Genomic DNA, 17,421 nt, shown 5'->3' with positions numbered 1-17,421 from the left:
TCTTATTTGCTGTACCTAATAGCGGCAATAGAAATACACATTCTGTGAAAATTATGACTCTCTACCTAGTACGATTCACGAGATACAGCCCGCTAACAGATAAACAGACGGACAGCGGAGGCTCAGTAATAGGGTCCCGTTGGCACCCTTCGGGTACGGAACCCTAAAAACTGATTTTTCTAAAGAAGTTTTCTACTTCGGACCAAACTAAAATCCTTGGTTTTATTCAATTCTTTAGAAAGATCAATTTTTGAAACTTCCTACGTTTTTTGGCGATTATTCAAAACTATAATACTTTTGAAGATACCCGCTCTTTAGAAAAAGGACGGGACTAGATGATGCCCGCGACTTCATCTGCGTGGATTTAGGTTTTTATAAAAATCCCGTGGGAACTCTTTGATTTTTCAGGATAAAAAGAAGCCTATGTCCGTCCCCGGGATGTAAGCTAACTCTGTACCCAATTTCATCAAAATCGGTTAAACTGTCGGGCCGGGAAAAGCTAGCGAAAGACAGACATACTTTCGAAATTAAGTATTTTAATATTAAGTATGGATATGTTATCCTCCCGACTTATCATCATAGGTTTAACCGGGCGCTTCGTACGTCCGTAGCATGGCACTGGGGCTTCTTCAGGAGGGATCAGCTCCGCCTCCGAAATCGGGGCAGATCGGTGTCAGATGCCGGTCTTTGTACAATTATTGATCATGGTAAGTATGGACTATAGAAATATGTATTTTTTACTCAATCATTACTAGATACTGGTATCTACTTTTGAATCTACATCTTCATGAAAATGCATCTACCACTAGTTCGGAATGCCTTGTCTACCGAGAAGAACCAGCAAGAAACTCGTCGGTTGCTCTTTTCAACGATTCGAAATATAATATTATGCCGTATTTATTACATTACATAATATAATATACATAACATTTGATTGTAATTATTATATTAATCTCCACAGAGATTAACCATCTACGCAGGAGATATCATAGTACACAAGTGTGTACCTAACCAAATAATGTAATGTGCACCTCTATTCCCTCACTCTCATAGCCCAATACGATGGCACTCAAGCTTTTGCAGTACGGTAGGTATAGTAGCAATTTAGAAATTATAGATTCCCAAATTCGCAGCTGGCAATCGAACCCGGAACCAAGCTTTTTTAGATGTCATCAAATACGAGTAGCTCAGATAGCCTTATGCTGCAGACGTGCATAAATTACTAAACTTGTCTTAGATTTGGACTTCTTGGATATGCCAGTATCAGCTCGACGTTCCTTGCAAGTTTCAGCTTCCGTTGGAGCCATACCAGAGCTTGTTATTAAGTATGTACTTATTAATTATCTTATGTATAAATATGTTGTCGTTTTGCTTTGCATTGTTTTAAAAAAAAAATCATGTGCCTCGCTCCATTACTGCAATCATTTTTCCCACATTTCTCCGGCTTAACGAAACACTTCTTTTTCTATAATATTGCTAACTTATGCTCGCGACTTTATCCGCGCCGACTTTACAAATTTCAAACGCCCGGCCCTTGGAAAATCCTTTCCAAGTGTGTGTGTGTGTGTGTGTGTGTGTGTGTGTGTGTGTGTGTGCGTGCGTGCGTGCGTGCGTGCGTGCGTGCGTGCGTGCGTGCGTGTTTGTGTGTGTGTAAGAAAAAAATTAGCCCGGGCGCGTGAGCGTCACGGCTCCGGTGCTGCACCGTAGCACGGCACGACACTACGCCGTAGCACGATACTACGCCGTGTCTTATTAGTACGACACGAACGCCGCGCCGCATATAGTGATACGAGTACGTATCCCACATAGATATGTGGTATCCCATTATTCCCAGACCTGACTCGGTGTTGTGCATCGGAGAAGAACATCACGTTGGCCGCCTAGCCGCCCAACTATCAACTAAATACGTTCACATATTTTTGAAAATCATTATGAAAATTAAATTGCCGCCATTTCTCCTATCACATTTGGATAGCAATCAATATTATGCGCAATGCACCACTGCGCATGTTTCTATCCCGATGGAAATCCCTCACGCCAATTTAAGCTTTATCATCTTCATTCTATGGAGTGTTTTCCAATAAAAGCAATAGTCAGCCCAGATGACAGGTCTCCTGGTTGTTGGGGATCGGTACAGTATAAAAGTGATTGGTACAGTGAATTAAAGGGAAGTAGAGAGTAAAATATGGTTTTGCTGGGATATTGTTCAATGAATTAACCAAACAAGTTAATAGTGATGTGATTATGTTTATCGTAATTTCGCACCCTGTCATTTACAGACAAGTGCTCCCTCGTTTTTTCAGCAAGTGATTTATTAATATTTATTCAAAATTACTTATTACTTATTAAAATTCAAACCCATAAATTATGGATATATAGAATTATTTAAAGTGAGGTTTAAAACTAACAAAACGTATTTAGTTCCAGATAAGTCACAAGGGTTTTCGCATATAGAAAATTCGTATGATGTCCCATATTTTTCAATATAAGTTAATGTTAAGTTTCCTATGTACCAAATATCAATATTGCAAATTTAAAATGCAATAACTTGATATATTCATTCTGTTACTAAACAGATAGTAAAGAATAAAAATATGTAAGATACTGCAATAAATATACGTTTTTAAACAATTTCCAAAAAAAAACAAAATTGATAAGTATACAGGTGCTATAATTTTATAAATCGTTCAACCATAAAATAAATGGAACAGAAATTTATTTTTGAGACTTGGGTGGGCAACTTTAACTTTAAGTTAAAAAAAAAAAAACGTTTAAAAAGAAAACAAGCTTACTTAAGTACCTATATATTTAGTTACACAAACAGAAATATTAGGAAGGTGTTGTATATTTAGAAACCGTGATAAGATTATAAATGTAGGATATCTATCTTCGTATAATCCAATGAACTTGTAAGTCATCGTAATGTTGTAACGCAAAGTAGTTATTTTCTACCTAGGTTACCGCTTGCGGCATTGGTAGCTTAACATTTTATAAAACAAACGACTCGACAACGCACAAAACACTTCACTTCACTCATAAATAAATAAAAAGTGATTCCACACTTAGTACGTGTCATTTACTATCGATAATAACAGATATTATTTAAATAAATGAATAGGTAATTAATTAATAGGTGAAAATATGGTGTACGAGATAAGCAGTGAATTTTCGTTATGAACTGAATGAAATTGTAAAAGGAAACTGATTTAATAATAAAACAAAAGTGTACATAAAATATCAAGTCATTAGTCGCTTGAAGAGAATTTTTCGGTAAGTAATACTACCTAGATACTAGATAATTATACATGACTAGTATTTTATCTTAATAAATCATCATAGCATTATTATTTAGATATACTTAAATGAGTTATCCCTAGTTGCTTAGACGTAACTTAATCCTGAGTTTAGATTACGAAAGTTTACGTACAAATAAATACCGCTGCAAATCAAACTTGTATTGTTTGACTTACGAGGTAGGTGCTATGTATAATCTTCATCATAAATAATTATCATCACAATTATTAGGTACTAGTTTTCTCTGATAATATTAGAGTGGTCAGTCAATAAATACGTAATAAGTAATGTAATCATCATTCAAATTTGTCCAGTAAATAGCGAGTAACAAGTATTGTCAAATGTAGAGACGATAATTCCGAATCGATTATGTAGCTTATAAAGCTTTCATAATAACTTCAAGTTAGCTCACTTCTATCATAGACTGAATCCACCCAGGTGAGAGCTTGGTATTTTTTCATGTAGGTTTCATCTAGATTCTAAAATGTAGAGACTAATAATAGGGTTTTGTACAAGTTTCATTCGAGTGTGTCAGTTGAAAGATAGTAGTAAAACATACATTTTATATTACGAGTAGTTTCGGTGACAGGAGAAGCGGCAAAGATTGGAGGCTTTATATGAGTGACTATTAGGTACCTACTAACTAACATATTTCGCTGTGCTTAAAGTAACTTTTTCGACGTTATTCAATTGTATTTTAGCGTTTTAACTATCGTATTCAATACCTACTTATAATTCAATTGTAACTCATAGAGAATTGTAATTCATTGTAGAGTCATTTAATAAAGACATAATATTTTCGAAGTTCAAACATACATTTACCTACTTTCATATTTTAGCCAGAGTGAAATGAGTTTTACGATTTCCGCGACTTCGTCCACGTGTATTTAAATTTTAAAAAAATCCACGGAATCCCACGTTTTTTTGGGGTAAAAAGTAGCCTGCAAGCTATCTCTGCCTTGTAGGTATATTGGTAAATCCTAGTAATAACAGAGAGGAACAGAGAACAATTCTATTGCAAATTGAATGCCCGTAACGAACCTATCTGTTCCATCCCTGGAATTAATAATATTGTTATGCTGCTGTGTTCCATATTATGAAACATGATTAGGGGTTGTGATCCACATGCCTGCAGATCGCATACTAAGCACTGGCTAGCCAGTAAACAATTAACTCTACTGTCTTCATATTATCAACATCATGATCATGTAATATTCATTGTCGAAATTCTGCAACCGCAGGTCCAACGTACGATTTTGACGATTCAAAAGCACTTGTAAAAGTTTATTTGAATAAAAATCTATTCTATTCTATTCTATTAGTAGAAGACTTTTTTATGTATTCTTAGGGCAGTGTTTTATACGGAGAAGACTAGTAGTTTTGTCATGGCGATCTGTGCAGTACTTAGGTCTTGGTCAATCTTCATGTAAGAGTACTTGCCATACACAATAGGTAGTTCGTTTATATCCAACATTTTAGTTCATTTGTTTAGTTCCTAGTTGGCTTAAGACCAGCGTTATGCCTTATTTCTAGGTGAAGAGCATGGAGTGTGTCGAGTTCATATCTCACATAGATCCCGACCATTAGTTCCTGCTTGCAGCTTTTTGAGGGCTTATAATGCCAAGGTATAATATTTGCATGTGCACGCAGTACATGGTGTTTTTATGTGTTTTCTTGATTGTTTTCGCTGCGTTGTATATTATATTTGGGCTATGGAATTCTTATTGTGCTTTCTTTGGATTTGTGTCGTGTATTGCACTGAGCTTTCCCATTTTGCCACTTCTTGTAAACGGATAGATACGCAGTACGCACGAAATGGACGCGCAGCCGCATTTTGGTTTACAGCCATGACATATATTATACTAGCTTTTGCTCACGACTTCGTCCGTATGAAATAATGATAATAATTTAAATCCATACTAATATTATAAATGCGAAAGTGTGTCTGTCTGTCTGTCTGTCTGTCTGCTACGTTTTCACGGCCCAACCGCTGAACCGATTTTGATGAAATATAGTACAGACATGGGCTACATCCCGGGGAAGGACATAGGCTACTTTTTATCCCGGAAAATCAGTCCCAGAAAAAGAGTTCCTGCGGGATTTAAAAAACCGAAATCCAGGCGGGCGAAGCCGCGGGCATCCTCTAGTTATAAATATAATTAAGTCCAGATTAAAAATTATAGTAATATAATTGTGTTTACACCACTTACCAATTACTATTATTCTAACCCGGTTTAAATCTCAACAAGACAGTTTAGTTTAAATGAGGTGGGTCGAAAAATCCCCGCGTTTGCTATGTCGTTGCTTTCATTTACGTGTAAGTTCACTTTAAATGTCGCATACGGTGCAATGTTATTTAGCTAGCTTGTTTATAATACCCGCGCTTTCATTAGCCTCACTTGTAAGCTCAGCCCTGGTTAACTCGATTCCTAGTAGGATCCGATTAAATTATAAAGTGTATAAACTCTTGAATTAAAATATAGTTTTGAACCACTTCAAGTTTCCTGTTCCAAATAAATGATGCAGTATAAATGCCCACTGGATCATTTTATTTTCATGTTACGTTAGTTTGCCATTACCATAACATGTCATTTTTGGGTTTTGCCGAGCGAGTGGTGATTCGTAGCTAAAATTGATCCTTAAATCCAGCTTTACCTACCTACTACTAACTAAGGTCCACATAAGTAGACCTTTTTTACTTTCACCGTAGATACATAAGTAGGTATCTATTTCACATTGTGATAAGATAAAGAAAATTAAAGAATCAAGCAATCCTTGTAACCTAACACTTTTATAATATTACCGCAGAGGCGCTAGGTAATACAATTAATTAATTTTTGATCGAAAATTTCCTTTAACTTTCTTTTGTATTATACTTGTTTTTGTACTAAGCTGAGTCACCTTTCTTATTAACTTTGACCTTTTACATGGTTTTCGTTATAGCGCGCTTAATTTTGGGATGTTTTTAATTTGCCGTAAAACACTAGGTATAAGTATATTATACCTGTCGTTAGGTAGTAAGTAGATATGAAGATATCTATTTACTTGATCGCATTAAAAATTAATCATTTTCTTAAATAAAGGAATGGAGCCTTTAAGCTCCTGAAATTGATTGTAGAGCAAATAAAAAACCAATCAGTAAAGTTATCGTAATTAACTAATTAATTAAAACATTTTAAAGATTTTCTTAAGCTCTAGTTTCTTAGAGACGCTTATTACAGTATCAAAACACTCTTTAGGTACACTATTCTCACAAATTAGTCGAAACTAGAATTAATTTCTTAAACTGGACCCTTTCAAGTAAAGATTTTTATACAAACCTGTGAGAATGATACTGCCATTGTCGCAATTAATAACATTTAAGCCTACGTTGTCGTATTAACAGGGCTCTCTCCGTCACTCGTTTCATACAATAGTAGTTCCAATTTCATTTGAATATTAAGCAACCAAAGTCCATGAAATTTTGCAGACATATTCTAGAAACTAATATCTGTGTCTGTGGTGTTTTAGATTTTTCTAAAAATATGTAGTTTTAAAATTACAGGGGCTCAAAGATTTGTATGAAATTTTCAAGACCGCGTAACTTTGAAACCGAATATTTTAACAGAAATCTGGAAAACCACAGACATAGATATTAGTTTCTAGAATATGTCTGCAAAATTTCATGGACTTTGGTTGCTTAATATTCAAATGAAATTGGAACTACGATTGTATGAAACGAGTGGAAACGAGTGACGGAGAGAGCCCTCTACAAATTGCGAAAACCAAATTAAATTTGAATTTCGCGGGCAGGCCCGTCGCTTCCACCTTAAGTTAGAAACTCTGTTATTGTTGTTGTAGCTATTTATCTATAATCTCATCTCCAGTATAATGTACAGTGCTTCATTGCTGGAGCTAACCCCTGCTTTATTCATGTACTGGAGGCGAATAGTAAAGGGGATGGTTTGCAGGTCGGTTGGCGGGTCGAGCAGCGCGGTCGGGCTCGAGGAGGCCAGCGACGGCAGCGACGCCGAGCGCTCACGAAGGCACCTCCGTGTGCCTACTCCTACCTACTTGAGCCAGTAAGTCCTACATTTTTAGGGTTCCGTACCCGGTGGATGCCAATGGGACCCTATTACTAAGCCACCACTGTCCGTTCGTCCGTATGTCTGTTTGTATGTCTGTTTGTCTGCGGGCTGTATCTCATGAACTGTTATATAGAGTTAAAATTATCACGGAGTGTGTAGGTATTTCTATTGCCGCTAGTACAAAATATGAATTGTCATGCAAATAAAAAGTGTTATTTCTTGTACTATGGTGTACAGAACCCTTTGTGCGCAAGTACGACTCGCACTTGACCAATTTTTCTTTTAGAGTACGAAAAAGTACAAATTCTTTTTCGAGAAAAATAAAACCTACCAACTGCTTGCCACTTCACAATTATTGTTTTCACGTGAAGTGACCCTAAAGCTCTGTGGAAAGCTGCATGATGCCTAGCATCCGAGTTCACGATTTGGCTCGCGTTTTGACTGCAGTGACTATAGGTATCTAGAAGAGGCCTCTACAATATGATTACCTAACAGCGTATTATGTCAAATAATAATTGGATTTGACCACTTTACATAACGACCACAACGACAGCTTAAGGTTATTGCTACAATATCATGTCAAGTATATGCATATAGCTAGGTATATTATTTATTTTTACCCAACGATTTAATTATATAATACATGTTAGATTTCGGTACTTGAATTAAGAAAACTTCTCCTAGTGCAGAGGGTAGGAAACTCGTGAATTACGTATGCTTGTATTTAAGTTAAATAAATTATTCATTATGTAACTAACTACCTATTAAAGTCTACTGAATTTCGGTTTCCTCGAGAAACTAAGACATTAGTGATTGATTTTTGTAAAACCTGTAAGTTTCAAGTTTCTATAGCCGTGATATTTCCTGAGATTTCGTGCGAGTGATAAGAGAATATTGCCTACGGCTTACAAAATTATATTATCTACACTTACAGTATAAAGCTAGTAGGTAAGAATACCTACTTGTATGATGTACATATTAATTATAATATAAAACAAGGGGGTGAAAAAGCACAAGAAGCGCCCTGTGCCATATTTGTTCATACAGATCATACTTACCGATTTGAATTTCAAATTTTCCACCCCTTAAAATTTTCCGCCCAAGGCCTGGCGGGAATAAATCAGTCGCCAAGTACCTGCGTTCAATGTGAAAATAATCGATTGTCTTTAAATGAAACCTTTCAAGTTACCATTGTCGGTTTTCGTAACAAGTAGGTTAAACTGTGATCAACTCTGTTTCACAGGACAAATAAGTTTAGTAAGTGATTGGATAAGTACCTTAGTCTATGTCTGTAAACTGTAAAGGTTTTTTTTTTTGATACGAATTGAGGGTCTGAAAATCTACAAGTTTTGGAGCCTGAAACTTTCATGAATCGATATCAGGTTATTTAAGTAGGTACAGTTACCTATATTATGTATAAATCGAAAGTTCCAACAACACTTGATCCTACAATAATAACTAGTCGCCTAAAGTACTAAACCCTTCTCCGACACACTGCTGTGTACGGGTTGTCTCAAAATGAGAAGAGTTTAGGCTATATTATATTGTAGACTGTAGTCCACCACGCTGGTCAAATTAATTAGCAGTCTTCACACACTTTTTAAAACATTGTTGTGGAGAACTCTCAAACATGCTGGCTTTCTCACGATATTTTCCTAGGACCTAGACCTTCAAAGCAAAAATAACAAGAAGGTATCAACCTATCAGTCCATGAAAGAGTGGTTTCAGGATTTGCGAATCGATATCGCAAATCTGAGATCTTAGGTTATGTACCTAGATAAATAATGAAATAATAGAAGTTTTCTGATGATGAATTTCATCGTTTTAATGACAACCAGATTCGAAATAATCCTGGCTTAGGTATTTAACACTGAAAAACATTAACATTATGTACATCCCAATGCTCACTTTTTAGGAATTCTACCTAAATTACATACAATAAATCAAGAGTTTTAAAGGCCTTACATACACCACCCATCTGTTTACATCGTGCCTATTATCTATAAGTAAATACTCGTAAGAAGCAGGTAAAGATGCATGATAACATGATTGTGCCGAGGTTAACTTAGCAGTTTTAGTTAGTGCGGGTTTTTCAACGTATATTATACGGGAAATATGTTATTGTGCAAACTTTGAGTTTTAAAAATTGCCAACTAAGTAAAAACAGGTTTTTGATGTACATTTTTATAGGTTTAACTACAGTTTAATAAATTAATTATTGTTGTAGGAGAATTACAAACTCAACTTACGGATTGCCTAAATGAACTTTTCTGTTTAATGTTCCATTACTTACTCGAAAAGTAAAACGAGACACTTATTTTTATTAAATATGAGGAAATCCCATTCCTAAAGGTCGGGTACCTTTATATTTATTCTCGAGGATATATCAGGTTAAAATTTAGTTACTTTTATTGACTTTAGCTAATTTATTGAGAAGGCTAGAAGTGATAGGTACTCTTTTGTGGAAAAATCTGAAAAATATTTATCTCAAACTTTTTACAGATAACAAGTTTTTTGCCGCCAATTCGACAGCCATTAAAACCCGGAATTTCGGAAAATCCTTCCGGTATTAGAGAGAACCTACACCAATGCAAAATCTCAAGTTTAGACTCAATGGTTGGAGGTGCACTGATTTTTTTAGGATAATTAATTTCGTTGGCAATTTATAAAAACAAAGGGTTTAGTTTTGTGTATACTATCTAATTCTAGTGGAGTAATGATACACGATATAAACTGGCATTCCGTAGTCAATGTAACTGTGTCCGCGGTCAAATGGAAGAGCCGAATGGAAAGTGATAAGGATTTGCTTCAACGAGTGGTTGGATTTAGGGAGCGATGGGCGATAAGAAGGGATAGTCTTCCTTTAGCTACTATAAGAAGGGCCTGGATTAAGAGTAGGAGGAGTCTTTCGGCAGATACTCACCTATGGAGAAGAGGGTATGTTAATTTTGACATGTAGGTATATTTCCTTAGCTGCCATTCTGCACTTGATATCTACTCATGTTCCCTTTATTTAATACTTTATACAAGAGAGTTTATATTTTATACCAGAATCGTAATAACAAGAGTATGATTATGGTGTAATATTCTTTATAAACAAATAAATAAGTAATAAATGATAAAATAAAGAACCACCATTTGTAATAGGTACGTTTTCTCTTAACGTATATATAAAAATAATACTCCCTTTTATAACTCAATACTTACAATGTGTAGATTGTACTTTTAATGAGTTGGTCTAAGAGCCAGCGCGTGCCAGAAATTCGTTATTTTATAAAGGCTGAAAGTTTCTCTGCGTATTGGCCCCAACACGAGGAACGATCAGGATCAGGGACTATGAAGTTCGGATCATGGTGGCTTTGGGAGATAAGAGGTGATAAATTTATTAAAAATCTTACGTTAAAGTGTAAAGTCAATTTTTTATATTTTCTTCAGAACAACACAACACACATTTAGTATCGTGGCAACCCCCTAAGTAAAAGTCAAAATAGGGTTAGGTATTTTTAATAGAAGCGCTTTTTAATTTATGAAGTTTCGGCTCATCCTTTTACCGACTAACAAAATAAAGAATTCCTATTGAGTCAATGCTGCAGCTCACTTCGGAGCAAAAACATAGAGATATTACTTGAATAATCTTTAAACTTGAGCAATTATTGAGCAGTCGACTATAATAAAATAGAACCTTCGGGTCTAATCTATAGAATAATATACAGTTTCCATAGATTTACCTTGGAGAGAAATTCGCACGAACTTTGCCACGTGTAAGTAAGTTATTTCAGTTAACAGGTTGGTATGAATAAATTAATCATAGGAAATTATTACAAACTTGCACGCTATACACAAATACAATAAATATCAGGTCATTAGTCACTGGTATAACAGTCGCTTAGTCGGTAGGTACCTACCTAATTTGCACATGTTTGTTTATGTGGAATGGACATGCAATTGCTAACTGCAAATAGCTCAGATTTTATCTTAATATGTATTCAAGCATTAATAATGCCCTTTCCTTATAAGAGGACCTTCATAACTATAACAAAGGTCTGTATAGGTCTTTGTTATAGTAATTATAATCTAGTTATTTAAAGGTATTTAATTAGTAGGTACCAACAATAGATGAACTTATACGTATTATAATATATTAAAACACACCTCAGCTCAAACCATGCCTAATCAAAATTACAATAAACTATGTACATAGCTATGGTACATAGTACATAGTTAATTTCATGTTAACTTCTACATAATTATAGAGTTTCTACCTGCTTCTGGTCTGGTTGAAAGCTCAATAAATTGGATCTTCGATGGTCGCAGTAATTTCGTTCTAGCAACCCTACCGTTGAAGAATTTTTCGGGTTTCCAATATTATCAGTGATCGGGAGTCAAGAGTATACGTATTGATGTCGGTTTTATTTTTCTTTTGAATTTTTTTTATTTTACAATTTTTAGTGGCCCACTACTATAATAGTATGCTAAGCCCAGTTAAACCCTACTGTTTACTAAACTATTACACTGATCGCAAGCAATTTGCTATTATCCATTGAGGATCTGTTCCCAATCTCCGAAGATATTCATTAGATCTTCACATAATTTATATGGGACCACCTGTAAAGTATAACCTTTCAAACAAAAAAAAATTAACATCTGTCCAGGCGTCTTTGAGCAATCGGGGAACATACATTAAAAAAAAGATTCTGACGAATTGAGAACCTCCTCCTTTTTTGAAGTCGGTTAAAAAGCGTGAGTTTATATTTATTTTAAAAGTAATAACTAATCGCTGTATCTACTGGAATAAGCATATATTTAGGCCAAGAAAAACACATTGGAAAATAATAAATTAATTACGGCAATTGTTTAATTACTGGAAAGAAGGTGAGGTTTAGGCCAAGAGAAACACATTGCCCTGGGTATCTGGAAACGATTACTATCCGTTACGTTCTATGGGCAACGGCCAAGATACAGATTTATCTAATAACATGTGCACTAACAGATGACGTTAGAGTTATAGCAAATCGCGTTCGGCGTTTTATTTTCGACGATTTCCCTTGGCGGCTCGTGTTGACCACTGTGGTGTTATAAGTAGCAAGTCCTGGGTTCGATTAGCAAGGGCTATAATGTATTTTTTAACTCTAGAAGGCTCAAGTCTAATCTGGTGGGAGGTTTTGGTCGTGACTAGTTCCGCAACCTATCTACCGGCAAAGCCGTGCTACGTGCTAAGATTTTAATACGGTTTCACGTATAAACCGATCAAGTTAGCTCGATCCTATCTTAGACTGCATCGTCACTTAGGTAGTACCATCAGCTGAGACTGCAACCACCCTAGGGCTAACTTGACAGAGAAAAAACCTGAGGTAGAACGAGCAACAGTTTGGGATTGGGACGCAAGGTCACGAGCAATAGCGGTATAGCCTTATTATGTACCTAGACCTAAAACCTCCTCCTCTTGAAGCCCAGAATTGGGAAATTGGTGATATTATATAATATTACGTATTACACCCCCAAAAGAGCCCGTGCCTTGTAAATCTGTTCGTCCTGAGCCGCGCCTGCTTTCTCTCCGGTCGTGTCAAATTGCCAGCCCATCGGATTTTGAGAATGAGAGCGAACCAGTGTTTGCACACATACTTTGTAGTTTGTGCATCATACAATAATTAATTATCTTCTGTGTCATTGGCTAGTCTCCCTTAAGAAATGGGATCCATGACGAAATTCGGTTAGAAAAACATTTTTAATCCTCTGTACATAATACACCTACCTTTTTTTTCGCTGAGGAAAATGCACTTACCTATCCTGCACAAAAGCGGGTATGTGGACGTGCGAGCCACTGGCATTGCCACAGGATACCCGCTAAAAACTCAGTTCACTGTCCGCGCCAGGTATGAGGCGTCACAGGGTTTCGGGTATCGGATGCGACTAGGCAAATAACATACCTATCTACCTACCTCTATTTATAATTAGGAAAAACTGATAAAGGTTACATATTATATGTGGCCGTGAACACGAACAATGCAACCGCACAAACAAGTGCTTTTGTTTGTTGTTTGTAAAGTGAAAGATAATACTTGTTGGTACCACTGCAATATTCAATAGACTAACAACGCATACGGGCTCTAATGCGCTCTAATCAAGGAAACATTCCACGGTCCACTTGGATACCAACTGGCAATTCCTATCGAAGTCGATTCTGGGACTATAATCAACTAATTTATAGTTCATCATTAGCATTATCCACCGATAGACGTCCACTCCTGGACATAGTGTCTCCTCCACACGCCACGGTCTTGCGCCGCCTGAATCCAGCGGCTCCCTACAACTCGTTTGATGTCGTATGTCTACCTAGTGGGTGATCTTGGTAAAGGGACTTATTTTATAGTGATGACAGTGATATTGGTATGGGTAGTGACGTCATGGCTTTTCCTATTAATTAGTAACGTACCTTCTTACTACCACCTAGGTCTTATTTTTTAAACTAACCAGGTACACCTTATACAGTATGTAGGGCGGTATAGGTCAGTTAATATCCAACACACGAACATTCAGCTCGGTCCGATCATCCATGAATGACGACTGGATTCAGTCAAGCGTCATTTCATTGGTGTTGGAGTGGAGCAGAGAGGTATCATATTACTAGATCGTGCAATGTCTCGCAAAATGGCTTGAACCTTACTAGTGGACAAGAACATTGTGTGTACAATAGCCTTTTTGGGATGCCAACGAGATCCGCTATCCGTCCGTCACTCAGCGGACTTGTATCTCGTGAACCATAATAGCTAGAGATAAAATCACAAAATGTGTATTTCTATTGTAGCTACAACAACAAATAATAAAAAATTAAAATGGCTGTGATGACATTAAAAAAAATTAAAACGAGTTATTTATTTTACGATAGCACAGAGCCCTTCGTCCGACACGCACTTGACCGATTTTTATTGTGATTTTTGGGTAATTTTTGTTTCTCTCAATATTTTATAGTGACAGTAATATAAACCTACTACGCACCTACGTGACAGCTCTATAGAAACGAGAGTGCACCAGTGTTTTGATAACGCTGGCACTTCACCGACAATCTACATCCATCAAATCGTATACTTGCGACGTATGGTACCTATGCCTACCTTAGTAGGAAAGAATTATATAGACTAGAGTCTACAGTGAACGTGTTAAATTTTCATCCTAAAAAACATAGCTAATTGAAAGAAAATCTGAATTTCCTTTGTTGTGGTCCTGGTTAACTTCGTATTGACATGATTTCTTTAAATGTTTATTCGCTTTGAGCTTGGTATTTTTTGTGCGAGCACTTTTGTCACCTGATGTGGAAGATTGCTCCTCTAGTAGGCAATATTATGACATCTCTCTGTGTTGGACCATGCTTCGTTGCGAATGGGGACATTATAACAAAACACCTCTTTGATAGCGCGACCCAGTTTTGGAAACATCCATTTCCTCGTTCTCGTAATGGTCTAGCATGAAAATAGTTTAGTACCTATCCACTTACACTTAGTTTAGTACCTAGCTAAGAAATGAGAAGTAAGACGTAAGGAAATGAATGATAGAGTTATATTTTTAACGATTTTGGCCGATTTTGATTTTTTATAACCTTACCCTACTGATCACACTAATATTATAAAGGCAAAAGTTTGTATGTGTGTGTGTGTGTATGTTTGTTACTCCTTCACGCAAAAACTACTGGACGGATTGGGCTGATATTTAGAATGGAGATAGATTATATTCTGGATTAGCACATAGGCTACTTTTTATCCCGGAAAATCGAAGAGTTCCCACGGGATTTTTAAAAAACTACATCCACGCGAACGAAGTCGCGGGCATCAGCTAGTAGAAAATAAAAGTAATTTTCGAAGCTTTTAAGCTTTAACACACAGACATGCTGACGGATCTATAACTAAATGCTCCTATAGATAAGGATTTTCCTGTAAACTTCAATTTTTTCCATCGAGGTAAGGATCTCTAAAAAATTAATGCTTGTGCTAGTAAAAAAGTTTTTAATTTATGTCCTCCTGAAAACTTTTCCATTTTTGCCTACCACTCGGCTACAGATAACAACTATTATGAACTCATTTCGAGGCTTTGAACTTTTCTGTTGTTTTAAAAGTCTTTTGTATTTCGGTATAGGCCTTGATTAACAACAATAGATTTATTTGTTATATATATCCCGAGCAGAGATAATGACACACTTAACGATCTGTTGCGAGAAAGCCAATCTCGAAAGAATTTGTACCTATAAATTATACGACTGTTTTAACGGTTTTTACTGGAGTCTCCCTCTGAGACTTATTGAATACCTCCGGAGTTTAGATCGTGAACTGGATTATTTTATTATACAATATGTTGTGACAGAAATCGAGCTCAAAATAAATAATTTATTTTGCCATTAGATTAGATCTTTAGATAAACCTCTATGCGTTGTGTGGCGTTGTGGCCTGCGTTACTCGCGCAAGTTTTGGAAGGGCATGACAATTATTTGTTAAATTAACAGTAATACCTATTTTCCAGTGTGACGCGTACCTACGTATAATAAGTAGGTACCTTCCTAATTCCTATTGTAAATAAAACTGTGCCACCTTGTCTTATGTTTTGAAAAGATGCGAACTTAGCATTATCAGGTGACAATGTTGATACAATTGCGGGCTGATTGCCAAAAATTTCAGTCTAAATCCGCCACGCCCTCAGTTAAACATATTGCGTCGCCATTAGGTACTGACGTCATTTGGCTATTGTTTTTACGTTTCATAGTAAACACTCGAAGTGGATAGCATTGAATGAAATAGTTTTTTTCACTCGATTCACTTTTATGAATTGAATTGTAAGTGCTCGTACCTACGCAAAAAGATAACAAAAGTTTTAATGTATCCTAAGTATCTACTTGACTGTTTAACAAGTGTAAATTAAAAATTTATAACACCCCCGACAAGTGAAGGTTACAGTAATTAGAAAAGAGCTGATAACTTTCAAACGACTGAACCGATTTTCTTGGATTATAGCTAAAAACACTCTCGATCAAGCCACCTTTCAAACAAAAAAAACTGAATTAAAATCGGTTCATTAGTTTAGGAGCTACGATGCCACAGACAGATACACAGATACACAAGTCAAACTTATAACACCCCTCATTTTGGGTCGGGGGTTAAAAACAGCCTTACCTGCGAGTAACTAAGTAGCTAATGATTTAAGTAAAAATCTGACATATCACGTATTCGTTTTTCAAAATTGAAAAATGCTCTTTTAAAATTGAACTAATCAGTAAGTAGGTACTTACCTAACCGACGCGAAGCACTTTTTCACACTGACAACATGTTTAGGTAATTATTTTTCAGGAATATAAATATTTTGAGGGACGTTTGCGCAGATTTCCCCGAACACAACTCACGTTGACGTAGGTACCTACCTACTGTAAGGTTACTTTAAAAATTTATTTGAATTGTCACAATAATATAAAATTATTAATTTATCTAATGAAGGTAGTTTGATAAAATCTATATTTGGCTCATTGGATTGTGAACTGGATAATTAAAATATGTTGTGATAGCAATCACGCTCTAATTAAGTAAATCATATTAATGTTTTAAGATTAAATCTCTCGGATAACCTCTACGCATTAAACCTGTGATTTTGCGTAGGGTTTGGGAGGACATTCCAATAGTTCGATAAAAATATTTTATTTAAATAATACCTGCTTTTCTGAGTGACGCTTATACTACTGTACGATATCATTTCGTTCTTGTACAAGGAAGCAACAATCTGCCAAAAATATAAAAATTGCGTTGTAAAATACAGACATATTACGTACCTACGTACTTCTACGAAATAAACTTCTACATGGACCTACCTGTGTTAAATGATGAGCTTTTTGGCCAATGATTAATGGATTGAGCCCAGAACGAAACCTTACCACTTCAACGCAACGCAGTTTGGGCTGCCTGTGTTTTGGTAAAGCGTGAAGCCAAGGAGGTTCTGAATGAAGGCCGAGTAGGTGATGCTGAATGAAGGGATAACGAAGTGTCTTCTAGCGTAAGTATAGTCTATTTTAGTCGAATTAAATCGATAC

General features: G+C 36.0%; 1 protein-coding gene across 1 annotated transcript in view; it reads left to right on the top strand.

Annotated features, from left to right (window-relative positions):
* Nucleotides 1–17,421, top strand: part of LOC123874438 — an 83,471-nt gene that overhangs the window by 24,101 nt on the left and 41,949 nt on the right. Inside the window, exons 14-16 of the mRNA XM_045919766.1 lie at nucleotides 579–707; nucleotides 1,238–1,325; nucleotides 7,245–7,355. Coding sequence (XP_045775722.1) covers nucleotides 579–707; nucleotides 1,238–1,325; nucleotides 7,245–7,355 — 328 coding nt within the window. The remainder of the gene's footprint in view (nucleotides 1–578; nucleotides 708–1,237; nucleotides 1,326–7,244; nucleotides 7,356–17,421) is intronic.

This window comes from Maniola jurtina, chromosome 18, assembly GCF_905333055.1.
Source record: "Maniola jurtina chromosome 18, ilManJurt1.1, whole genome shotgun sequence".
Taxonomy (NCBI): domain Eukaryota; kingdom Metazoa; phylum Arthropoda; class Insecta; order Lepidoptera; family Nymphalidae; genus Maniola; species Maniola jurtina.
Note: the sequence above shows the minus strand (reverse complement) of the source record. Positions and strands in the feature narration are given on the sequence as shown.